Source organism: Centroberyx affinis, unplaced genomic scaffold (assembly GCF_046629955.1).
Source record: "Centroberyx affinis isolate AG114_WGS23_722 - 3 ecotype Tasmania unplaced genomic scaffold, CSIRO-AGI_Caff_v1 ptg000096l_1, whole genome shotgun sequence".
NCBI classification, from domain to species: domain Eukaryota; kingdom Metazoa; phylum Chordata; class Actinopteri; order Beryciformes; family Berycidae; genus Centroberyx; species Centroberyx affinis.
The window spans coordinates 26,979-52,564 of NW_027278799.1; the positions used below are offsets into that span (position 1 = coordinate 26,979).

At 42.5% G+C, this 25,586-nt stretch overlaps 2 protein-coding genes across 3 annotated transcripts in view; one reads left to right on the top strand and one right to left on the bottom strand.

The window, feature by feature from the left end:
* Positions 1 to 1,442: 1,442 nt before the first annotated feature.
* Positions 1,443 to 16,442, bottom strand: LOC139646684 (exportin-5). Its single transcript, XM_071522497.1, has 33 exons — positions 16,282 to 16,442; positions 15,581 to 15,702; positions 15,405 to 15,474; positions 15,118 to 15,255; positions 14,379 to 14,561; positions 14,131 to 14,157; positions 13,776 to 13,961; positions 13,479 to 13,555; positions 13,351 to 13,395; positions 13,123 to 13,222; positions 12,888 to 12,971; positions 12,618 to 12,743; positions 12,440 to 12,530; positions 12,221 to 12,349; positions 11,676 to 11,791; positions 11,389 to 11,544; positions 10,612 to 10,653; positions 10,433 to 10,522; positions 10,062 to 10,261; positions 9,874 to 9,976; positions 8,702 to 8,883; positions 8,480 to 8,580; positions 8,236 to 8,332; positions 7,907 to 8,043; positions 7,628 to 7,725; positions 7,439 to 7,485; positions 6,861 to 6,967; positions 5,413 to 5,472; positions 5,201 to 5,295; positions 4,976 to 5,083; positions 4,357 to 4,494; positions 3,926 to 4,090; positions 1,443 to 3,642 (listed from the first exon to the last, which is right to left on the bottom strand). The coding sequence occupies exons 1-33, from the start codon at positions 16,381 to 16,383 to the stop codon at positions 3,496 to 3,498; spliced, it is 3,669 nt and encodes a 1,222-aa protein (XP_071378598.1). The 5' UTR covers positions 16,384 to 16,442; the 3' UTR covers positions 1,443 to 3,495.
* Positions 16,443 to 17,464: 1,022 nt separating this feature from the next.
* LOC139646657 (apoptosis-stimulating of p53 protein 2-like) overlaps positions 17,465 to 25,586 on the top strand; it is a 33,276-nt gene continuing 25,154 nt past the window's right edge. For both annotated transcript variants that reach the window (XM_071522495.1, XM_071522496.1), the window contains exons 1-2: positions 17,465 to 17,528; positions 17,832 to 17,986. In XM_071522495.1, the coding sequence (XP_071378596.1) occupies positions 17,960 to 17,986 (27 nt within the window). In that variant the 5' untranslated portion in view covers positions 17,465 to 17,528; positions 17,832 to 17,959. The remainder of the gene's footprint in view (positions 17,529 to 17,831; positions 17,987 to 25,586) is intronic.

Sequence of the window (25,586 nt, forward strand, 5' to 3'; positions counted from 1 at the left end):
GCCTATATGAACAGGACACCAAGGAGCACTATTTGACAGAACAGGCATACTGAAATTTTAACTTACTAGGCGTGAGAGTGAGCAAGTGCACACACACACACAAAAACAAACCAAACAACACAGCTGGAAAGCAAAACGCCTTGGCAAGAACTGTTTACTTGGCAACACCACCACCACCAAATTAATTAGAATAATTTCAGTCAAGAGTTAAGTACATTTTTTCTGTGAAAGTACAGATGCATCTTCCCAAGGGATTTCAGTAACGATGAAATGGCACCGAAGTTTCTGAAATAAATGGCAAATTATTGCATCCTCTTTACATCAATTTTCCACATTGCCATAAGCACACCGTCAGAAGATGAAAGAGTTGTAGCACCCTGTACCTTATTTTCTGGGAGTACAGCCTATAACGTTATAAGTCTTCATGAACCACCTACCTTGGAGTCAGTTTGGAAAACACATGGCTCTGTGTCAGCAGTGTCCCGTTTCTTGCACACGGTGCGTCCCAGTTGCACTTCTAGGATGTAGTTTATCCCCGCGACCATCTACGAAATAACGACAGTGCTCTTGTTAGGCATGATTCAAATGTCCCTCTATTAGGACTACAACGCTGACAGTCGAATAAAGTTTTACCTGAATTTTGGCCGATGTTATGTTGATGATTTTGTAGGCACACGAGTCTTCGAGGTTGGCTCTGTTAAATTCACTCACAGCAAAGCGTGCTGCCCTCAAAACACCGGTGCTGTTTTGTGAGACCGCATGTGGCTGACCGGTCATCACTTGACCAGCGCCAACAAAGCGCCCGGTCAGCGCACAGGCGACAATACAGAACGTAATGAACAGGGTCATCTTCGAAACTAACGAAGAAGACGTTTCTGAAGTAGGATAGTTCCGGTCCTCAATTCTAATTGGCTGAGTCACGTTCGAAGCCGGTTTAAAATTACCGATAAACGCACACCTGTGACCGCATCACTGTTAATTCAGCCTACTAATGCGCCCTCTGAAAATTAGGCTACCAGTCATACCAGCAGGCCTACTTATGTCGCGTAGCAACCACGTTGCTTAGCTGCTATTCAGCAGCTAGGCTGAAGAATAATTTAATTATTGATTCAAAACTAAAAACATGCCTTGAAAATGTATCTTTTGTTATCACAATGGTGTGTTACGCACTTAGGAAATCAATAAGCCACTCAAGGCCATAACACGGTGATTTTACCACAGCCAAGGGGCGTTGTTAGGTAGCTACAACGCGAACCACGGCATTTGCACACCTGCACGTATTTTCATCATTTTGCATGTTTGTGTGCATAATATGTCAGCTTCAGAGATGTATAATGGATTGTGAAAAGTTTTTTTTTCCTCTTTACCCTAAAAGGAAAAAAATAGAAAAATGAATTTTGGTCTTGGTTAACGTTCAAATCATTTTTATTCAAAAACGGCAAAATATAAACACCACTACACTTTTAAATAGCCTATTTTCCCCTTTATACAAGAGATTTTTTTTAGTGTTGAACCAAACGAGCATTTAAAAAAAACATGGTCACACGTGAACAAATATTCATCACAAGGACATGGAGGTAATTTAGTAAGAAATCCAAAGTTTCACAAAATGTCCTAATCTCATGTGTCTGGGTGTGCTATGAATCCATTTTCAATACAATATAATCTATTATACAGACCCCTCTGTATGCATGGAAAGAAGTGAAGGGCTCACTCTAAGCCAAAATGAAGGAAACTCCCATTTATTTGGGGCTGAACCTACACAATACATGGTTAAAAAACAAAAAATCAGAACATACATCCAACAAACATATGCCTAAAACAAAACTATCCCTTTAACAACGAAGGAATGTAGTGCTGGTTCATCTTTTTTTTCATAGCTGGAAATACCAGTGCAAAAAAAAAAAAAAGACACGTGTGAAAAACATTTGGATACCCCATACAGTCGTCACCAACTGAACAGCTCAAACACAACATAATGACTTGGTTTAGGCTACACATTAACTGTTGAGTCCACCCATATCAATCTTTTTTTTTTTTTTTTTTTTTTTTTAAGTTATATGGCATTAAGTCTTGTTACTCATGTCTGGTCATGGTCTTCAAACTCCAATTTAACAGATAATGCAGGCGAATAACTGATATGTTGAGTGTTTTGGCACACAATTGATTAATTGTAGTATGGTATGTGATTTGAATAAAAAAAAAAATTCAAAACAGTACTTAGGCTGTACAGTTTGTGCTATGGGTGAAATATGAAGACGTGTGTGGTAAAAACAATTCATCATTGCCATTACCAACTACATCTGTAAGACAACTGCAAACAGTTGTTCGTATTTACTGTAAATCTATGGCAACCATTTGTGAACACATTCCAGTTGCCTTTGTCTTAATGGTATGTTTCCATAGTGTGTGGAGTTTCTTCACCCCATTCTTCATAGGGGATGACGTCGTACCTGAGGTACCATTAGGAAATCCTTCAGGATCAAAAACTGAGTTTGAGCTTGTCCAGTCACAGTAAATTTAGGTAAATGGTGAAATGTGTGTCCCAGGGTTTCCCCGAGAATTTTCTTTTTCGGCTGAGGCACAAGAGCCCTGATGGCGGTAGAGTAGCCACACAACATGCTCCCCAGCCTAACGCTGCAAAGCCGTATCTGCCAACACTGACTTCTGAAAATAAAAAATAAGGGAGATTTTCAAGCACAATAAATCCCAACCTCACCTAAAATGACACACAACACACCCCTTCACTTAAAAGTATCCAAACAGGCTACTCCTATCACTATAGTCTTTGGCCTTATTTATGTTTGAATATCATAAAATTCCAATTTCTATGCTGAATATCTAAGACGCCAGCTGGGTTCTCAATGCGATTCCCTGGTTCAAGTCTATGGTATGCTTAGTTTTGCATGATGCTGGGCGATGGGTAAATATTGCCCCTTGAAATGAAAAATGACCAAAAATGCAACAGTGCAAAGTGACATACAGAATTGTTCTTTCAGGTAGTCTGGTGGCTCAATAAAGTATCTGCTATATAATAAAGTTATCTTGACAGTTAGTTTGCTATTTAAAACTTATCCCTGGCACAATTTCTTAGAGAGATAGACCGTTATTTGTCTGAAAATATTCTGTACAAATTTTCATAGCCCATATGGCTCCTTTACTGAAACACGCAATGGAATGCAGAAGAAACACGCAATGCAATTTAAAGAGGATCTGCTGCATGATACTCACCAGTGCAAATGGCTGGTGGAAAGACTCATTACTTATGAATGAGATTTGCTGTGAAATACAGGAAATTAACAGCAGTAATGACATTACTGGAGCACAATAAGGGCTAAAATAAGACATGCTTTAATTAAAAAAAATGGGAGTGCTGACAGATACGGTAGCTAGTGCGACATCGCCCTGGCTGGAGCATGGTAGGGGAAACCCTGGTGTGTACGTATGACTGCTTCTATGGTCCGGTATGAAGTCCATTAGAGCTGCAATGTGCTCCTACAGGGTGTCAGGCAATGGGGAGAAGAGAGCAGCCAGACCCAATGCTTCATTGTTCAGCACATCTTTCTCTGGCTTGGGCTTTTTGAAGAGGGATGGAAGATTCCGGATATGAACCTCCTTTCTGAACTGCTGGCACAGAGCTTTCTGTGGAGGGGGACAGAGAGACGAGAAGTTACACCGAGCTATCCAACATCGTAAAGAGCAAAATCTCTCATCTTCCATAAAGGAAGGAATTTCATTAAATTGTACAAGCCTGTTGAGTTGCTGTACATTTTTTGCCACCTAGCGCGGAAAAAACACAGCCAAAATCACACTAGTGTGTAATGACTTGCACTATTAGGCCTAAACCTGTGGTCATATTTGATGAGCGGTCTGCAGTGATCACATTAGAGAAGCACTGCCCTCTAGTGGCAAAATGTGGCATTACCCCCACAGTTCCCGAGATGAGCTTCTTGAAAAAGTCTTTCTTCTTCTTTTCCCCGAACTTCTGGGCGTTGGGGTCCAGCAGCCTCTGATCAAAATGGTTCAGAGAGTCCTCACTGATGTTAGGGATCTGGGCCATCACTGCTCTCAGCTCCATGTAGCGGGGCCGCTAAGATGGATGGACAGACAGATAGATAGATGCATGCACAAGCAGGGTGAGGATGGGATTTAACAGACGTATGCTGAGAAATTGTTTTCAAAACTCCCCACATAACTAAACTGAGAATATATTATATTACACCCTAAAAAATAAACAACATCCAGGCACCCAGTCCTAGATGCCTACTGAGACTCTTAGAGGAAGAGTGGACCAAACCAAGGCAGAAATTAAGAGCAGATATGGAAGGTAAGTGGGGGGGCTGCTGTTAGTCTCACCAGATTTTCGTAGATGAGCATGGCCAGCTGCGTGAGCGCACAGTTGCAGACCTCGTGCTGCCCGTGCATCTGCAGGGCCCTCAGAACGCTGGTGTAGAACCATGTGACCGCCTCAGGGAGAAGGTTACCCCCGACCACCTGAACGCACAGAGAGCGGATGTGAGAGGATTTTTGAAATAATGTAGCTTAACAAGGTTCAGCATTCAAAGAATTCAAAAAGCTCGACATACCAAAGTCTATTAATATGACAAAAATATGAAATCATAATGAGTAATAATGAATTATACTGGTCTATTAATTGTCTTGAAATGCAAAATAGAACATTAAACAGGGATACAAACACATCAGGGGTCAAGAGGTTTGAGACACATCATATCTAGTGTGGTCTGGGGGCATGAACATTTTAAAAAATTTGACATTAAAAACCCATTTCTAGTAATTTCTTACTGAAAATATATAAAAAACGAACTGTTTACATCAAGTTACTGTCAGTACAAAATCATTTTAAGGGTAACTTTGGTTCAAAAGACAGCGTAAACTAGAGCTGTGTGAGCCAGATGGGAGGGTACTTGTGGTAGAAAGAAAGACACAGGCTTGTTCTGGGATTGTTGTATTGTACCTGTCGCAGCAGGCTCCAGCAGACCATGGACGCGGTGCGGTGACAGTTAGTCGTGTCCTTCCACGACAGAGAGGTGAAGGAGATGGTCAACAGGTTTGTGTAGATGTTCTGGGCATGAAAACACAGTCAGACACAGAAAACTGGAATAAGTATACAGCCTGTGATGAGATGAACATCTGATTATGCCGTCCTCTGTGGAAGTAATGCGGTGCGTCTGAGGCTAACCTCGTGTTTCACTAGACATTTCCCCAGCTCAGTCAGCTCGTCCGTGGGCTGGGAGGGAGACGCCGACTGGCCCGAGTCTGTCATCATGTCTTCCTCTACAAGCACACATTTCCATACGAAACCATGAAACACCCGTCATCAGAAAAAAACAAACTTACAACAGAGAAATAAAAGCAACCTATTAGATTCAGATTTTCTCACTTGACTCTTACCCTCCACTTCTTCCTTATTCCCTGCTGGTTCAGGCACTTTTCTGGAAATACAGCTCACAGCTAGAAGGGAGAAGAGCAATATTACAACCAACCGCTCCATAACTCAACTCCCTGGTTCCCACAGGGGCTTAGAATAAACGCTGATTAGGCAGTTGTGTGCTATATTCTTAAAATGCCACACCTCTTACCTTTTAGCGTTTTCAGTACCTGGTCAATACAGTAATGGAGAAATATCACCCCCATAGGCCAAATGTCTCAGGGGGATTATTTTAGTTTGGGAGTGCACAGTGGGGTTAAAGGATTTTAGAGTTGAGAAAACAGCCAGAATCCCACACTTCTATTCTAGCAGGACAGGAGGAGGATAAAGGGAGTCGTTTCAACGTCCCCTTCAGTGACCTTATCACTACTTTCACATTTTGAAGCTTGTGCCTGATTTGATAGACAGGGATGAGTTTTTCCCCATGATGTTGTTGCCATGGTGCCCGGGGCAGCAAGAGGCAAATTCAGGCCAGTCAGTGAGGTGTGAGACACTTCACTCCTCTATACCTCTGGGCTTCATCACAGTGTACGGCAAAATCATTTTTCAACAGTCTGTATGTTGTTGATTGAGCAATATCTACTTAATAAAAAGGAAGCAAAAGTTGCAAAATTTAACCATAACTATGAATCTTCACACGTTACCTGCAAAATTTCACAACTCATCTACCTTATCTTTGACAACTCAGGTTATCATCCAAGAAAAAGAAGAAATTGGAAATTCCCATCTTATCTAAAGGTAGGACTTTTTGATAACAATTCATAACCCTGTCTGAGATTATGGCTGGACTTTTGCCATGAGATTTGAAATGGTTTTTAGCTACTGTAGCTAGCAAAACCAATACACTGTGGGACTGAACAGGATCTGTACTTGTTAAGCAATAAGCCACTAGAGGCCACAAGAGGCCGTGATTTTAGAATAGCTAAGAGACTTTAGGCATGATGCTAAGTATATTATATTGCCTTCATAAAGTAACACACCACTGTAATAAAAAAGAAGGCAATTTTTTAATATAAGTCTTTAATAAATAATAATTAAATGTTTTTCTACCACCAAGCAATATAGTTCTTGAACAGTAGCTGTGGTTGCTAAGTGGCACATTGTAATTACTGCAATGCTAGAAACTAACTTACCATTCCGCCATCGTCCAACCCCCAAATTAATTGAAATTTACTTCAATTCCTCAGTTTTAAGTACTGTGTTTTGGGCAGAAAATTAATGTTTAAATTAACAGTTATGCAATCATGGCTACGTGTTTATCAGATATTTTACAACAGCTTTGTACATTATCAGTTTTTCAGTTCTTCTTTAACGCCTTATAACGCAACGACTGCTTGCTGAGTGTGTTTGAAAATGTTCTGGGTAAGGTTATTGAAGGAGGGGGAGGTACAATAGAGTTACTGAAACTTACTGAGAAGATCCAGCACCTCTCTGGTGACCAGGCGCACCAGCTGCTCCTCCAACATCTCCTGCGTCACCTGGCTCTCCTCACACACCACCTCCTCCTCGTCCTCACCACTGAACACAAAGAGGTGGACAGTTCACCAGTGCCATCACATTCACATACCCAGTATTCAGCTTAGACACAGAGAGCCACCAAACAATTAATCGATAAGCCACCAGAGGCCATACCAGTAACATACCATGGAACACAAATGTTCAATACATCTTTTATTTTCAATCAATAAATGGTAATTAAATGTTATTCTTCAGGGAGGAAAAAGTAATTCTAGTACGAGTGGTGATTTTTGGTTAGGGCATAAATATTTAAAGGCTATGTGGTAATAGGTGTTCATTTAGTGTGTGTTTTATGACAGCTTTGAATGACTCGATCACAGCCAATCCCAACTAAGAACCTAAAGGGACTATCAGTTTTATAAAGCAGACCCATTGCCAAGTCAAATTACTGCAATTCTAATTCATATGGATATATCCATTCATTCACATAAAAGAGCATGTACAGACACACACAAGCACATACTAACTTACTTATTAGAGCTCCTCTGGTTGATGACCTGCCACTTAGCATTGAGTCTCTGAGATATGAAGGAGAAACAAAGCTATAACCACTGGCATCAAAACAACTGAGACTCATTATAAGAGCGCTGGCTGATTAATCTCGCCGTTTGTGACACTATAATCATAATGTTACACAGCGGGGAGTGTGGAGATCCTGACCTGCAGCATGTAGGCGAACAGAGGGCCCAGCAGGGGGCAGAGCAGACTGTCGTAGTACTCCTGAGGACACGATAGCACCAGCTGCTTCAGAAACACCCGTGCACAGGTTAAGGAAAAATGATGTCAAATACAGCAATAGTTCAACTTTGTTGTTAATTAAACTCAGATACAGCTACTGCTGTTTCCATGTACCCAAGGGTATGTCACCAAACCACTGAATCAACTATGGAAATAGTGAGGATTGGTGGATCAAACGGAGGAAAAAGAAAATAAGGATATGAATTATAGGGCGAACTCTGTGGTCAGGCACATGGTCGAGGTTGACAAAGGCAGCGCCAACTATTTGTTCAGCCAACCCCTCGATGGTGTAGAAGTCCTGCTGCAGGGACAGACCTGCATTTCCCAGGATATGGAAACTACAGAGAGAGAGAGAGCAGTAGAGGGGGCATAATTAAATCTGTGACAGTGTGTAAGGGACAGATAATAGAAGCACACAGAGACAGTATACATTTTTATATCATTAAAATGATGATTTGTAGAGGGAAGGGGCATACAGAAAAAATCAAAGTTGGGAAAAAAAGATCCTACTGCTACTACACACTTCTCACCAGTTGTCATATAATGTGCAGAAAAATCCTTGCATGCGATCCAGGTTGGTTTTATACAGAGGAGAGTCATAAACATCCAGCAGAGGCTGAGGAAGACCTAGAGAAAGCATGGCATTGAGCAGGTTTCACCACGATAACCTCTTCAGATGATGGCTCACTATGGGCAAAAAATCAATAAAGCAAAACCGCCAAAGAATCAACATCAAAAATGAGCTGAACCACCGGCAAAGAAAGCCCCTCTCACCAAGAACCAAGTTCTTTTCTGCATCCATCAACTCGCCGGCCCTGGAGAAAGTCTCACTCAGACGAGCCATGTTCTCCGGCAGGAACAGACTGTTTTGAGTTCTTCAGTGAGAGTAGAGAAACAGAGAAGAGAGAGGCTGGTGACCTTCAATATAATAATAATAGAAACAGAGCTATGCACACATATAGACATACAGAATGTGGTGGGACATGGCAGGACTACCTGATAAGAGCCAGCAGGTTGGGCAGCAGGACAAGGACCTGAGCGGTGCACGGGTTTCTGTAGATGGGGGATCCAGTTTGGGCGTAGCCCACCACAAAGCCCCCAGCCTTGGCCTCCTCCAGGTCTGCAGGCCAGCGAGCCCTCTTCACCACCCCCAAGATGGTGTACACACAGAAACTCAACTGGACAGAGCCGCACAAGAGGGATAAAAGAACAGTTCAATAAAAGTTACATTGTCATAGTTTACCACAACCCATTTCTTATGCACAAAACATAAACTACAAGGGCAACGAGATGATTGTGGCTCAGAGTGGAGGACATGTGACCTCCAGGGGTTAAAGCAAAACAAAACAAAAATCTTGTGAGCAAAACTTTTTGTTGGGTAAATTAAGCTCCACTTTTATGTCAAACAGCCTCAATCATTAGGATTTTATGGGAATCGTCCTTGTCAATTATCAGTACAGTGTGACTAGTCAAATCAAACTGGAAAGTATGGGCAACATCCATAAGTGGCAATGCACTCATGTTCAAGAGTATTGGGCAACTTTACATATCTCTGGCAACTAAAAAGTGCCAAATTACTATCTATCACACAATGCTAAAAACAGAATAAGTTTAAAGCATGTTGTAAGATCATGAGTTCTACTTATGTTTTCGCATATGCTTTTTTGAGAGATTGTTGGATTGGAAATGGACCAAGTGCAAAAGTGAATTTGATGTGTGGGATTGTGTCTCCTACAATCAAGGTTGACTTGACCTACAGTATATTTTATGTAGGCACAATAGTCTACATAAAACGAGGCCAAAAGATAATATTTGAGAATAGATTGCTCTTACAATATACAGTATTTTGTATAAAGTTAAATATGTAGACTATCACTAGGTTTGTTGGAGGTGACAGCAGGCAGGAAAGTGCTCCACCCACCTGAACAAGCTGCAAATTAAACAGGATAGGCAGTTGGGCAATGCAGGCGCATTCAGCCTGTGTGTTTTTGACCATTTCTCTTACACGCACTATATCATAATTTTTCTTGCAGGTCTACACTGATCTCATATTATACTGCCTTCCTGACATCCAAATGATGGAAATCTGTCATCATGACAGAAAACTTCAATCCCTGGAGCACTCATACAGACACTAACTCAGTTCACACACACACACACACCCTTACCCGTGCCCTATTAATGCCCGCTGTGTCTGTATCTTTGCTTTGCTCACTGACCACCTGATCAGCACCAACAAATGACAGGAACAGTGCAGGGTCCCACAGCACACTGAAACACATGGAGAAAGAGACAACAGTCACGTCTCAGTAACAACATGAAGTTAAGTACAGTGTGAGAGAGAAAAGAAACGCACTGCCTCATTTCATCTGAAGTCCACTGTGCGACCACCGAGGCCATGAGCTCCTCTAGGAAGGCCTTCTGCTTGGCAAAGTCTTTGAACTGGTTACTGATCAGCACCAGGGCCTCCATCAGGGCACATTTCTCCATCTGGGTCAACGTGGCCTCGTTGGAGAACAGCTTCTTCACATGGCTGTAGACCATGTCAAAACACGGCTGGGGAGGAAAATGTGAACAAAGTAAATCATATTAGCAAACACACTCTTTTATCCATGCCTTTACTTCATCCATGTATGTGTTCTTGTTCCATCACCCGAAAACAGCTGGAATCAAAAAGGAGGCTGGGTACTGATTTGCTTCAACTGTAACACAAGGATATTTACTTACCAAAACGAATTGTGGGTAATCCCGGCACATCTTGATGATGGAAGAGCAGGCATGTCTCCTCACATTCTTTACAGCTCGGCTCCGAGGCGCCTGTAGACGTCAACTGGAAGATTAATTTCTTGGTCTTGGATGTTGTAGTGAGTGAAGTCCTGATGTTTGTGTTTGAAAAAACAACTCACCTTGCTGTCTTGGACAACCTCAAATGTGATGGCAGCAAACAGCTGTAGGGCCAAAAGAATATGGGTAGTTCAATACAATGCAAATATAGATAAACATCCACGTACAAAGATCCATACACTAGAAAGCTAAAATGACAAAAGACTTTTAGGTAAATAAATCACAATTACAAAGGTAGGTACACAGGAGTGTCAAAAAATGACTTTTTCACCTTGTTAGCTAATCCATGTCATATTAAACACCTATTTAACAATAGATGCCAAAGAATTATAAAATTCCAATACTTTTACTTTCTGGAAATCAACATGTCTTAAATGATTACCACATGGTGTAGCAGTAGGTGTGAATAAACATTCCAACCGATAATACCATCACAGATCCTGCCCCTCCCACCAAATAAAACTTTCTTTCTCTCCCTAACTGATATCCCATTGGTTTACACTTTTGAATGATCAACTCCCGTTATATCCCGCCCCAATATCCTGTTTCAGCAAGAAATACATCACATTAAAGGAAACAAGATGCTCTCAAAATGCCATTTGGGACTTTAAATTGAATGTAATGTATATGTCAGCTTAGGGATTTGACAGTCACCACTTTTATATTTGAGATTTCAAAGAAGCATCAGGCAGCTAACAGAGTTCTAAAGAGGCCCGATAGTCGGCACTATTCATATATTGTTACGCGTTTCCGTTTCCAAACCATATATGTATATATACACAGTATGTATGGTACACACACACACACAAATAATGTACAGTAAGAATGGCTGAGCTGACCTTGAAGAGGACCTGGGGCAGGAAGTGAGGTCTGTGTATGACAAAGGGGAAGAGGGCAGAGACGTTGGTGAGGACACAGGACAGGATGAGTGGGTCTTTGGTGTCGTAGTTCAGCACGGCCTGCAGGAGCTCCATGCCCTGATCTATGGGCAACTTCTACAGAGGAAGAGGCAAAAGGAGTGGGCAAACCTTCGTATCAGAATTGTCATCATCATCATCATCATCATCATCATCATCATCTATCATTTAAGCAGGTTCGTATTGTTTCTTAACAGTGTGCCTGATACCTCCTCCTCCAGATTTTTGAAGGTCTGTCCGAACACACACTCTGTGAAGACTGTCATGGCGTCCCACTGGACCGCTGACGGGGACAGGATGGAGCACATACCCTCGGCCGTCTTAGCTAGCAAGGAATAGAGACAGAGAAGTTAAGGAGAGGATGAGAAGATCGATTTGCTGTGTGTGAGAATTCACAGACATCAAGATGTATAAATCTTAAGAAAACTTATTTTTTCTGCTGGCTATGAGCAAGCTCTTAATTTGAGTTGTCATCTGAGAGGAAAAAAACTCTTTTTGCTCCCACATACACGACTCCTACTTCACTATCAATGATAGTCTGTTCTAGCCGACTGGGCTGAGAGATTTGCTCTATATAATCTAACCAACTGGGACTACCGCCCCCCAGCCCCAAATCAGTTTCATACTGCTGCATATTTTGCTAGTGAGACTAACCACATCCTCCGCAAACAGACAGAAAGAATCATACAGGGTTATCAATTTCCCTCTCTGACACCACATCAAGTTGTCAAAAGTGAGGACAAACCACACTTACATGTGGTGTTCCCAGTGTCGATGGGTCTGGCGATCTGATACTGTAACCATTCTGCTGCTATCTTGAAGGCCTCCAGAGGAGCAATGCGACACGCGTTCCTCACCACCTCTCCCTGCTGCGCTCGGAAAGCTGGGGAGCATCAGAAAAGATCATGAAAGAAAAAACATAACACACAGCATCAGTAGTAATTGAAGTGGAAACTAAATCTATAATACTTACAGTGAAAGAATGAGTTGAAGTCCTCGTCGCTGTCAAAGTCCACACGGGAGTACTCACAGCTCGGATTATCATTTCTGGATGGAAACCCAGCCTGGAGAGAAGACAAAACTGATATTAACAAACCTTTTGGCTGCCATGTGCACTGGGTATGGCACTACTGATACCACCGTCTCAGTACCTTGACTAGGTTGGTCATGGTTGTTCTGAGGTACTTGATGGCCATCTCCTGAACTACTGAGTCCTTCGACAGAATCTCATGTCTGAACAAAGCTCCCCAACTGCCCTGAGTGGAGGACTTTAAAAACTGGAGAAGAGAGGGACAATTAGAGGAGACACTAAACAAACAGCTTTGGGATTCATATTCTGATTTTATTCAATCAAATGCACTGTTTTGCAAGGGGCATTATGGGTGAAACATCAGGTAAAACCTTTCAAATTTTTGTCTCACCTGACTGGGGTGTGTAGTGAAGGCTAAGAAGGCTTCCATGTACTTGCTGAGGTTTGCAGGTACATCAACCTCTACATCTGAACCCTGTGGACAGAACGTAACATTTTCCACTGATCAGTACAATCATGGATAGGAACTTTTGTGGTAAACGGCTCTCTCACTGTACATATCAAGCCCGTAAAAAAGATTGCGTCAATAAAGGAATCAATGTGTGGCGAAATCAGAGTAGACTCACCACTAATGAGCAGAGTTGGCTTCCCAGGGCGCACAGGACCTGACAGAGCCTCTTCAGGAAGATGTAGCGTCGCTCAACCACTCCCACCACCTCCACTGGTCTGAAGCATACACACAAGTCTTTGAACACAGCCAGATGTATTGGCTACACTGAATAAGCCCATTTCTATGTCTGTCCAACCTCTGTCAGTGTGTGATGCACAATGTGTAAGTGTGTGACGTTACTTACTGTGTTTGAGAGGATTTGTTACATATCGCCGCTCCATCTGCTGACCTGCAACAACAGACACATGCCAGTCAACAACACATAATGGGTATAATGAGGGATGATACACAGACTACAGCAGCTGTACTCACTGAGCTGCAGAAAGGATGTAGTGGATGGCCACATCATCAAACAGCAGCATGAATGGCTTCCTGTCCTCCAGCTTGCCCTGTGGCAGGATGACACAACAAGTGCTTACACATGCTTTGTAATGTCACCTCTAAGACAAAAAAGTACTAGACAAGTATCCACAGGCTCGAAACTTCCCCCACACTTTTGCATAGCTTCTACAATTGTTCTACAATCAATGACGGGTAGTTTCATACTCTAAAGATGAAATGTGGCCTCTGTATGAACCTTTTTTCAACACGTGTTGCACTGTGACCCACCTTCCGGCTGATGGCGATGAGCAGGCACTCCACCGCCTCCAGCTGCAGCTCTGACTCGCTCAGCAGCAGACACAACATCTCCAGCAGGCGACAGTTGTCATTGGTAATGTGCGCAAGGGCCACCCAGTCTATGTAGCCTGCAAGTGTGTTTAGAGTTGCCACAGCGACTCGACAATGAGCTTTGGCCTGTATGTTGAGAGAGGAGGATAGAGCAAATGAAAAAAAGGAGACAAGGAAGGGAAGGGAGGAAGGTGAGAAGAGTGACAAAAACAGTCAGATGACACCAGTTATAAAATCAATAGGCACGCCGATAAGAGGTATATTTCAGAGCAGAGAACCAGTGATGTTTTCTCACCTGCAATTCCTGTCCGGGTATGCTGTTCTGAATGAGAAAAACAAAATCAGGAAAAAAAATTGGAAACATCATTTGATTTATACTTTTTGAAATAACACTTATGACAAAGTATTGCCCCTAGGTGGCAATACATGACAGCGAAGTTAAAATGAAGAGAAATATCTCATCGCTCTCTACACTGCTCCTTATTTCACCAAAAGTCAATAAAAGAAGCCAACAGTGCAGGTCGAGCTTAAGACCCCACTGACCAGTTTGCGGTAGTCGTCGACATTGAGCTGCAGGATGGCCAGCATGAAGCTGAAGATGCTGTCCATGTTTTGGGTGAGGGTCTGCTGGATGTCTCTGCGTCTCTGGGTGGGCAGTGTCTGGAAGGTGATCACATCCTCTACCAGCCGCAGCAGGATCAACATCACCAGCTCCGTCTGAGCCTCCTGGGAGAGGAAATCTAATTTCAGTATTACTTTCTCCAGATACATCAGTCAAGTTTCCTGCACAATATAGCTAATCAGAGTCTTTGACTACTTCTGAACATAAAAGGGAAATGTCATGTATGAATATTTGTCACTGTCTACGTTGAAATGCAATTTTTTTTGTTGAAAACCTGTTTTGAATGACCCGGCTCATATTGTGGACAGATGAAATTATCAAGTGGGACTTGGAAATTGGAAAGAAGTTATTTAAGTTCACAGTTCTTGAAACGTGATATGATCTACCAGTGGCAAAGCTCAGTGTTGACTAGTAGGAAAAAATAAAAATAAAAACAAACAATTTCAAAAGCCTTTTGAAATGAAGCCTTTTGTAAGACCCCTGACCTGTGTTGCTAATCCATCTGCCGATGTGGTAGAATATGACGAAGCCACGTGGATATGAATATGACACATCCATGATTGGTCCTCATTTGCATGTGAGTGATTACATCATTGTATTCAAATTTCATGCAACGCAGCAAGGAAATGACTGGTATGTAGCGCTAGCTAGATCACTCACCCCTAGGCTGGTGAGAGTCTCCATCTCTTCCAGCATATCTGGCCAGTGTTGAGGCCATTCTCGCTTTATCATCTCCACTATAATACGTGACAGGACGTCTTTGATGTGGCTCTCCTCCTCCAGGATAGGATGAGTTCCCTGATAAGATTCAAAACAGGTATCAGAAAGGTGTCTACTGTTCTAACATTCAGGAAGACTTACGTTTTTCTAACATGTGGCACATGGTTCATTTGCATGTCAGGTCTGGTACATTGATAACAGCCTCTCTATTACCCTGTCAGACTTACATTCAACAGCTGCATAGCACAGTCCTTCAACTGGACTTTCTCTTGCTGTGGCATGTTGTTCCATCTGAACCTGCTCTCAGAGAGAAGAGAAGAACACCATTCTTTCAACTTCTGAAGCATATGCGGCTGTTACCATGTAAACACGTTATACTTTAACATGTATGAACTATACTCACTTGACAACGTGTTCCAGGATTTGCAGACCAAAGTGCCTCACTACAGCTGTCTGGGATTTCTCAGCTAATCGTAAGCCACACGGGACACAAAAAGAGCAGGTCTCTTTGAACTCTTCACAAAACTGTTGTAATAAAAAGAACTTGTCAATGTATAGACAGTAAGCTAAATGGTACAACATTTGATCAATGACATTATAATTGAAGTTTATGTTACATGAAATGTTATATTACAAATGTCGTGGGAATAGTTTGCAGTAGCAGCTACCCGAACAGCATTTAACATAACTGCATGGCATGGAGCATAAGGCTAAGTTGCCAACTATCACATATTTAGGTGCAACATTTCCCTTTGTAACATAACTGGCCTTCCTTAGTCGTCTTCCATAAAATCTCCACAGAGCTATCAGTACTAAAACAGTTATTGTGAGCCCCATGAATGAATGATCTGACAGTCCGCAATGGATGTGGTGATAATCACGGCATGCTAGCTTGCTAAGCACCGGGCTGTCAACATTGCTAATTTAGCTACTAGTGAATCAACTGTATATGCGGTTCTATTGGTAGTAACGCTACTGATGAAACTGGATTTTCTATTTGAGCTAAATAAACACTAGCTCCTAGGTTCAAAACAACATTCCACTAACTGCAAATATCAGTTAGCTAGTATTAGCTAGCTAGCATCTCCAGCATCACGATGATACCTTTAGGGCCTCCAGTCGGTATATTTGGCTTGTTTCTGCATCCATCATCACATTCACAGCTTTGATAAGCTGCTCACACATGGCAGCCACCTGTTCCGCCATGATTTCAGGTAGCGTCTGTGAGTATAATAAGACGAAAGCGAGTGTCACCCTTATGCAAAACACCTGCAGGACAGTGGACTGCGTGCGCCTTGAAAACCACCAACGTGCACAAGCACATCTCGTGCCGCCTGCTTGCTGGAACCTTTCGCTCGCCGTTGACGAGGAGTCTGGGAGTTGGAGTCCCCACCGCCTCTAGTTTAAGATAATCTATGTTTAAAAAGAGGGATCACTCAGTAGTAAAGGTGCCCCCTCCGGTCCGCGAAAGTAAATGGCCGCGGCCACACTGATCCGCCAGAAAACGGACAGAATTACTAACGGATAGATTTCTGTCCGTTGGGCTGTTTTGGAACGTCAACGCTATTTAAAAAACGCCTCTGATTTGCGGGGAGGAATCCGTCCGTCAAGAAAAAGTTCAGCTGGGTTGAACTTTCTGGCCGTCAAAACGGACGGAAATCTGACGGAAAGGGACGTGTCATCAGCGCTGCCCGGACAACGGACAGCTCTTATTGAAAATGAACTGAAATTAACGGAGACGGACAGACACAACGGATCAGTGTGGCAGTGGCCTAACCTTCACACATGCACTCTTCTCCTGAAAAACGAGGCGACATGTTTTCTCGAATACTACTCATGGCAAAAACGTCAATTTTAGCTCTGAGTGTTAACAATATTGTCAGTCTGTGTGTGCAATTTTGCCGAAATATCCCCAGCTGTTTTAACGGGGATAGGTACAATAATAGGGTGTATCTCTCAACTTTTCATTTAATGCCAATACTTTGTGGGCAGAGTGAGAGCTCTTACTTCACCTACTCTCTGATTTAGCCAACGTCCCTATCTCCCCTTTCCTCGCCCATTTCCCTTAGAATAGTCACTGATGTTGTTGACCAACTCACTTATCTTGAAGTGAGGCACACTTGTGTGAAAATTAGAATTGTTATTTCAAAAAGGGTTTCGCACAGAGTAAAAGGGACAACTTTCATAACAGACAAGTCCGGCGGGGGTGTTTTCCTAGATCCATAAGGGAGGCGGGGCTTAAATTCCAATGTGGAATGAGTTTCCTCTCACTACGTCACTCTGGGATAGGCTGCAACCTACCGAGCAACACTGTCAACGGGGTTTCGGACTGAACAACGACGCGTCCTCGGGCAAGTATAACCTACATAATTTACAATAATTACCGGATAGTTGTGTTTGTTTGTTTGTTTGTTTTGTCATTTGTAGTGTCCGACCATAATATGACTTGTTTAATAAATGCATCGCTGTCACAGTGAGGCTACAAACTTCCAAGCGATGCTCAAACAACTACAACGGAAACTTTGTCGCGAAGGCCTCGTTATTTGTTGCAACAGGTCCACGGCAGAAAATACAATCAGCTATAGTGTTTTTTTTTGTTTTTTTTTATTTTGGCTGAATTCGGCCAACAACGGTGTACTGTGTTTTAAATGCAGGACAGGACCCCGAAGCAGGAGAAAGTCGCCTTGCCCATCGTGGGTTTAGGCTACGGGATTAAAGTGATCGCAGTCCCATCGCTTTCGTCGAAACTACCAGTGGGATTCATGCTCTGTTGGTTAGCTAAATGCGGTACGAAGCTAAAATGATGCCGGTGAGTTTATGTTTATTTCACTAACAAGTTATGACTTTGCTCCACAGCCTAACTGTTACTGCTTTCTGTCTTTCGACACATAAGAGCGTACACAGCCCGCAACATTGCTAATATTGTACCTGGACATTTAAATTAACGTGGCAAGTTGATGCAGTTGCTACTTTGTGCCGTTTCCCACCTCGACTGCAGTCCCGACTGTCTTCTGAAATGCGTGTACATGTCATTTATTTGCTGCGTGGGTCATTCAGTGCATACACAGTTAACTTGCATTTAAATCGTGAAACCAGTCATTCCACATTTTCTTCAGCAAAATGCCTGTTTTCTAGACTGTCTTATACATGATATCTATGCATGGCTTATATCAAGACAATTAACGAGCGTCTGACAAGCTTGTCATTATCTTAATTACTCATGCACTCAGTCACTCCATCTATTCAGTTGTGGGCTGTATAATATGTACCCATCCAGCCTGCTAAGACCCCATAACAAGCTACCTGTCAAGTCAGGCTGGCACTACGCTAAGCCTTGGCTCTGGACTGCTGCCATGCCATCATCATCATCAGAGGTCCATTGCTTTTACTGCAGTGCTAGGCTCCATCTCTCAGCACTTCTTGATGTGTGTAGAGAGAACAGTGGTTTGTGTGTGTGTGTGTGTGTGTGTGCGTGCGTACTGTAGAGGAATCATCCCAGCAAATTATGGTAGTGACAGGTGGATGGTTTTGAAAAATGCAGTCTTCTTCCTTCTTAGGGACTTAGCCTGCTGGCGGCAGAGCAAAGTCCAAAGCAGCCTGTGAAGTGAAATTAAGTAGAGAGGGGCTGGAGGGGTAACTGGTTAGTGTTCAACCCAGCTGATTTCATAAGGCTGGGATTGATTTACCCGAGGAGATTGTTAAATTCATAGAAGAAGGGACAGCGTTAATGTTTGCAACACCATGATATTTTTGTGTTTCATCTCTGGTTAATTTTGGATCTTGTATTTTTTGTTGAAGAATTGTGTTAAGTGGTATAGGCTACAATGCTAAGTTACACTTTGTTAATGATAGTGTTCATCGTGACAAATTGAAAGAACGCTTCATTTTGTGCGCAAGTGTGCTCAGTGTCTGCCAGTGCCTCTCTTTTGCTCTCAGACCTCCCCTTCCAGTAAAACAGCTGGATCAGTGAATTAATCATCTTAACCGTGGAGACAGAGCGATGACTCCCGTCTGTTGCGTGACCTAGCTCTGCTATTCTCACACAGTCATTTGTTATCACCACGCTTCATTCTCATGGACATCAATATAAATTGGCACCCTGACATGTTTTCCTATGAGATCTCTCTCTCTCACACAAGACCTTGGCCTTTTCTCCCCTCGCCCAAGTATATATGTGTGCGTGTGTTTGAGTGAGATATAGCCAGGCTCTTTAACATGTCTGTGCTGTCAGCCTGATCAGCAGAAAATGGTCTCTATATAGCCATGTCTGACGTGATGCATTGTCTGAGCCTGTACAAATATCCCATGACCCTGCTTGTACAGGCGAGGGGCGTGTGGGGAGTGAATGTAGTAGTGCCATAATTGCTGGCTGGGATGGTAAATAGGGGGGTCACTGTTTCCTGAACACAATGAGTTCCAGGGAGTCTTTTTACGGCATGTCGTGTCGTGGGAGAGCACATTGTGTTTGCCTGTGCTGTGGCAGCACCCTGATAAGGGATGCTCGCCCTTTATTGAACCATTACAAGGTGCAACTCTCACCCTGCTTCACCCTTATCTCCAGTCAAACCAGTCTTTGTTCTGCTGACGCTGATTGATGCCACATTTTGTTTAGCCTTCCCTGCTGGTTTATTACTCCATATGTCACTCTGGTGTACTGTTTTTAAAGATAAATTATATTCATTAGACTATTTTGGCAACATTTGACAAAAACTTTTTTTTTTGTTCCGTTAGTAAGTTTATATGGGCAGAGTTTCATCAATATTTTGGATTTCAAATGTTGCAGAGGTAGACAAACTCTCAGAAATCATTTCCTCATTCTTCTCCCATGGCAAGAATTGCTTGATATGTAGATTTTCAAGCCGATAAAATAAATTGTGTGCCCGGATGGCATATTTAGTTGTGGGTTCTTTGACCACGCACATCTTAAGCTGTCCATTGTCTGGCTTAGACCACAGCAAATCTCCCTATTGCTAGACTTTGCGGCGGTGTTATGATGGTGGGAAAATGAGGTAATGCTCTGGGTAGCCTGACTTTGCTGTGTATGTCAACAGAAACCTGGGCAGGCTTTCTCTGCGGCCACCACAGGCTTTGTGTTTACTCTGTGGGAGGGTCTCTGCTAGTTATGTAAGCAGACAGTCACATAAGGGATAGCCAAGGACATGCAACGCCAATGTTTTGAACTTCTGTCTGCTTTAAGAAGAATTAATTATAAAATTAAACCAGAGTGGTTAAAAATAGGCTTGTGAATTGCTCTGGCAAAACACCCATCACAGAAAGCTGTTTATCTGTGTAATAACTCCATAGGACTGAGCATTTGTTATGGAAAAAAGGAAAGGCCTTAGTGTTATACTGCACAGTCCCCTAATGCCACATAATACTAGCGTCACATTAGCCTGTTTCCTGAGAGAAAACACACCAGAGTCACCTGAGCAGGTATCAGCTTACCTGCCCCAGAATATTGAACGGCTGACATCTGTGAGGAATCCAGGTGAAAAGGGGAAGTGCGCTTTAAAGTGGTATAATTCCAACAAGACAGCCTTTCACACAGCGAGGACACTGTGACAGTAACTTCTGAGGCTGAAACACCAGTCTGCCCATGGGGAGCAGAGAGTCCATGGTTGAGAAGTGTACCAGGGTGGTCTGGGAATCAGCCTGGAACTAGTTAACTTAACACTTCTGGGAAACTCACACTCTTCCTCCATTTACCCGCTCCCCTGCTTCACTGAGCTCTTTCTTCTGCATATGACAGATTAGACGCCATAAAGCCATTTCTTTAGTGTCCATTGTTTGAGGAAGCCAATTAGCGTAATTTTCCCACATTTTGATTCGCTAGCTCTTTCCTTTTTTGTTTCCCTCCTGAGATTTGGTTTGATGAAGGATTGGTTTGCATAATTCCCATACAAGTTGGCCATATATTTTCGCTATTCTGTGAATGTTTCAGTATACCCAGTCGTTGAATTATTCCAGTGTTTTGGTGTGATACAGACCACAAGATAGGATTTAGGACAGCGTCGATTTACTGTAATATTTATAGACATGGGTCCAAGTTGTGAAATCTCTAGTCTGTGATTGTAGCCTTTTTGTTACTGAGTGATTTCATCCAAGCAGTGCGAGGACTTGGAAGGAAGATACATCCTCTCCCTTCTGCTTAATTCTGACTCCCATTTCCCTTATCTCCCGCATGAAGCACAAAGTTTAAACCGTCACATCAAGTAGACCAGGAACGGCAGAGTACGGAGAGATAGCGGATTATGAAATGATAGGCTAAGCACTGCAGTGCAGACAGAGAGAGAAGGTTGTCCTGATCGAAGAGTCACAACTCTCTGCAGCTTCTGCGTGTCGTAAGAGCTGCATGTTTTTTCCTAAATGTTGCAGCTGAATTAGGCTATTGTGCATTCTGATTCTCGTTCTGCTGCCTGTTACCCCTGACCTTTTCTCCCTCGCCCCCTCATTCTCCTAATGCAGCAGATTGAGAGATGAAGAGGAATAATGCATAAAGCTGTGAGGGAGTTTTCTGCTGCCTTGCCTTTTTGAAGGACTGCCATGCTGGAACTGTGTCAACTCTTGAAGCACAGGCTGTGGCAGGGAGGACAGAGGCGCGCATGGAGGAAGATGCTGCTGCAGTGTCTCGAGCGGCTTGTCTTATAAACTCGCAGTAATCAGATTCAGAGGTGACTCGCTCAACAAGACCTAGTTGGCTCGATTGCTTACCACAGCAATATCTATAATGGAAAGTGTGTGTGTGTGGACAGAAGGCCCCGCAGCCCGTGCTGGGACCCCCCCACACATGGTCAAGGATGTGGCCCCTGTTATCTTCTACTGCTGTCACCCTGCGTCACACCCTCCACTTTCCCAGATGCCCCAGCTCTCCCCTAGGCTTTAAATCTGATGCTGTGCATCTGTGGCAGTCACTTCAACTCTGTAGTATTAATCCTATCTGACACTCTGGCTTATTTGTCTTGACTGTAGCCCTGCTCTCTCAAAACATCACTGAGGAATCTCTTCATATGTTGCTTTTATATATTCAGCCATATTTTCAAAAATCTCAAATTTTAGTAAGTGCGTGTTCAGAGCATGCTGTGGTTGGTCCAAATTGCTGTGACTATTACTGAAAGTGATTGTCGTCATGTTTAATGATTGTTTCAGTTTTACAGTAGCCTAACACCTAAGATCATTATCATAAGTGCTTTCCATAGTCCTGGTTTCATTTACGCCTAGACCTACTGTACAGGTTGCAACTTCACTATTTAAGTGGCTGTAAGCAGATCTAACTGGGACCATATTAACACATGCAAACGGCATGGGCCTACGTTGCAGGTTCACTATATGGGACTAAACAGACAATCACAACACTCAACACACAAAACTGAAAACAGCATCACTTCTTATGCTAGTTTCTGTAGAGATAAGTTTAAATTATATTTCTCTTCCTCATTTACACTGTAGTGTGAAAGAATGCATATTGAAGACTGTGCATAGTAGTTTTTGTTACATTACATTTCGCCAATTAGCAGATGCTTTTGTCCAAAGCGACTTACAATTAGTGCTTTTTGTCAACAGTAGTCAAACCAACTGTATATCACAGTCTTCATCGGATCAAACATTTGAATGTATAATATTGTGCTTTATGCCTCTAGAAATCATCAAAGGTTTATACATGATCTTAATGCTGTTTAAAAAATTTCCCATGTGAAATTGTATCATAAATAAATAAGGCCCCTGTTTCTATCAATACTTAATGTCAAGCATGCTATTTTATCTTATCTTGGGAAAACTTCTTTCTACTTCTCTCCTTAGCTCTTCTTTTTCTTGTCTTGTCACTTATCTCTTACATGGCCATTCTAAGGTCACACAAATATTGTCAGGGCATTATGGCTCTGGCCCCTGCGCTCTTTACTATTGGTTGCTTGTAATATTTATAATCTAGGAATTTAATCTTATTCTACTGCACTCTGGATAAGGGTGTCAGCTAAATCGCTAAACTGTAAATGTAAAATGGATGGCTTGGTCTTTATCACAGAGGAGAAAGGAGATATAGCATAAGGCTCTCTGGAGTCAGATTCTACACTATTTGTTTTGTCGTTATTAAACAGAAACATTGTTGACCAACATGCAAGGTACAAGTACTTTGAAAACTGATTTGAGTAGGAAACACTCATTAGTAACAGGGCACACCAGCCCATTTCAGGATCTCTTACTGCAGTTTTTCCAGTCACCGCCAAACCAGGATTATAAAATTCCTTCAAGGTCAGCATGGATCTTTATAGCTGTATTGATGTTTATTCCCTATGATGGAATGGGCTTTCATTTGTTAGTACCCTGATACTGCAGAGTAATTCCATTACAACCCCTTGTACTCTGTTTATTCCTGGAGATAGGAAACTGCAGTGGCAGTCAGTTTTGAACACTCTTTAACTTAATAAGAGAGCAATTGAGTTTGTACAAAGATCTCCAGAGACTAATGCAGAGGACTTGACCCTCACAAGGAGAGAATGGGCTATTGCTTCTCAAGGAGGGACATTGGGATTGAAATGCTATTAGGCCCATGTGAAGTTGACTTTATTATAATTTCTCAGAAGCAACATCAACAATGGCTCACTCCTCTAACTTGTTTATGATTTTAATTCAGTCTATTCCAGTGCATCTGCAAAGTTGCTATCAGTAGAATTTGAAACTTAATGACTTTGGTGACCTCTTGAATCCCCAGTGGTACTGTTTTACATCACTATTGCAAAGACAACTCACCACTTGTTCCCCACCTCTGCAGAGAGAAGACAAATGCGTATTGCCAGCGAGTATTTTGGTTACAACTACATTGAGCTAGCAGAGCAGCTTGGCGTTATAGGTGTGGAATTTATTAGCTTTGCCCAAGGCTAAGGAAACATTTTGGCACACAGGCAACTGAATACAGCTAACCTACTGGAGCGTAGCAATATAGTAGAGTGGATACATTCTTCTTGACAATACATTGGGTGAATGATGTGGTTATTCTGATTATTCCAGGACTGGAGTGACACTTGACACTGCACACCTAGCTAGGTGCCATGGGACTGTACAGCATTTGTACTGGTGTTAGTAGAGTGAAATCGTCATCTTCTTGTTTTGGTTCACGGCAAATTGTACCCGGAGACGTATAGAATAAACATATACAGCAACACAATAAGAACAAAGCAATTTTCATGTGATGGTCTCTTTTCTACAGCCATTATACTTTGCTATCAAACTTAATTTGAGAGGTAAATATTCTACCCGCAGGGGCTTTAAGCCAACAATTCTCTACCAACTGCTCTCTGCTTATGTGCGGCACCACTCCTGTGCTGGAGTGCACGTGAACCTTATCTGATCATTATTCTGCTCAGTGGGAATGCCACACACACATACAGTGCTCCTTCCTGTAATTGGCTGTGTGTAAAATGTTGACCTTTAAACTCTAGTCATCTCAGTCCTCTGCCTAAACAACCAGAGAGGCCTGAAAAGCCTGTTCCCCATAGGCCTACTTTCTTTCTGGCTGCTAAGCATGGGACACATAGTCAAGAGCAATCAGTGGCATCTACTGAGGCCTATGGTGTGGGAGAAGGGAGCTAAATTAGGATATAAAGGGTCTAATCAGGATCTTATGGGCAGTTGGGTGTTTGTGCCAGTTATAGTCAGTAGATCTGGCATAGAATGGCCCTCCTAGGAGGATCGGGGCTTGTTCAACTTCAGGCAGGATAGACACAGGAGCTTTCTAAGTAAGCCTGTTTGCCTGCAGTAACCTGCATGAACCCTTATGTCTGTGTTTCTCTTTGTCTGTTTATCTCTTTCTCAACCCCTAGGTCCTTTTCGACAGGGCAGGTCAAGGTAGTGCTGTCAGCTGCAGCCACTCTCTTCCTCTTAGATGTGCTCTTACAGTGTCTGTTGTCTGAGGGTTTGATGTTGCTGCCTTTCATCTCTGAGACACACACACTCCTGTCTGTGTTACTGTGTCTAGACCAATGGTTCTCAGCATGTGCCATCAAGGCACAAGAGGATGCAGGTTTTCCTTCCAACCAATCACTACACTAGTAGCTGATTTAACCGATTTGCATACCTTCAGCCAGGAACTAATCAGTAAAATCAGCTGGTGTTGTGTTTGATTGGAATGAAAACTTGCATACTGATGACACATGCTTGAGAACTACTGGTATAGACACAAGATGTATGCAGTTGCTTTGATAACACTGTTTTTGCTATTGTAAGAAATTGACTCCTTACCTGTTGAAGGTTACTCACAAGGATATTCTCTAGTCTCAAAACTACAGACATAGTGCCTGTAGCCTAGCCCCAGGCTATTGAGTTCAAGGTTACTATTGTAAGACTGAGTCAGTAGTCTAGTGCGAGGTTATATTTTTATATGGAGGATTATCTTAATCCCTGAGATATAGCCCCAG

What these genes read in the sequence shown, in the direction of transcription:
- LOC139646684 (XM_071522497.1), bottom strand. Translation starts at nt 16,383, where the DNA reads ATGGCGGAACAGGTGGCTGCCATGTGTGAGCAGCTTATCAAAGCTGTG. An exon ending in AGGTTGTCCAAGACAGCAAG is followed by an intron (nt 10,523 to 10,611) that starts GTGAGTTGTTTT and finishes TGACGTCTACAG; the next exon opens with GCGCCTCGGAGCCGAGCTGT. An exon ending in CGGGCATTAATAGGGCACGG is followed by an intron (nt 8,884 to 9,873) that starts GTAAGGGTGTGT and finishes GGCTCTGTCCAG; the next exon opens with TTGAGTTTCTGTGTGTACAC.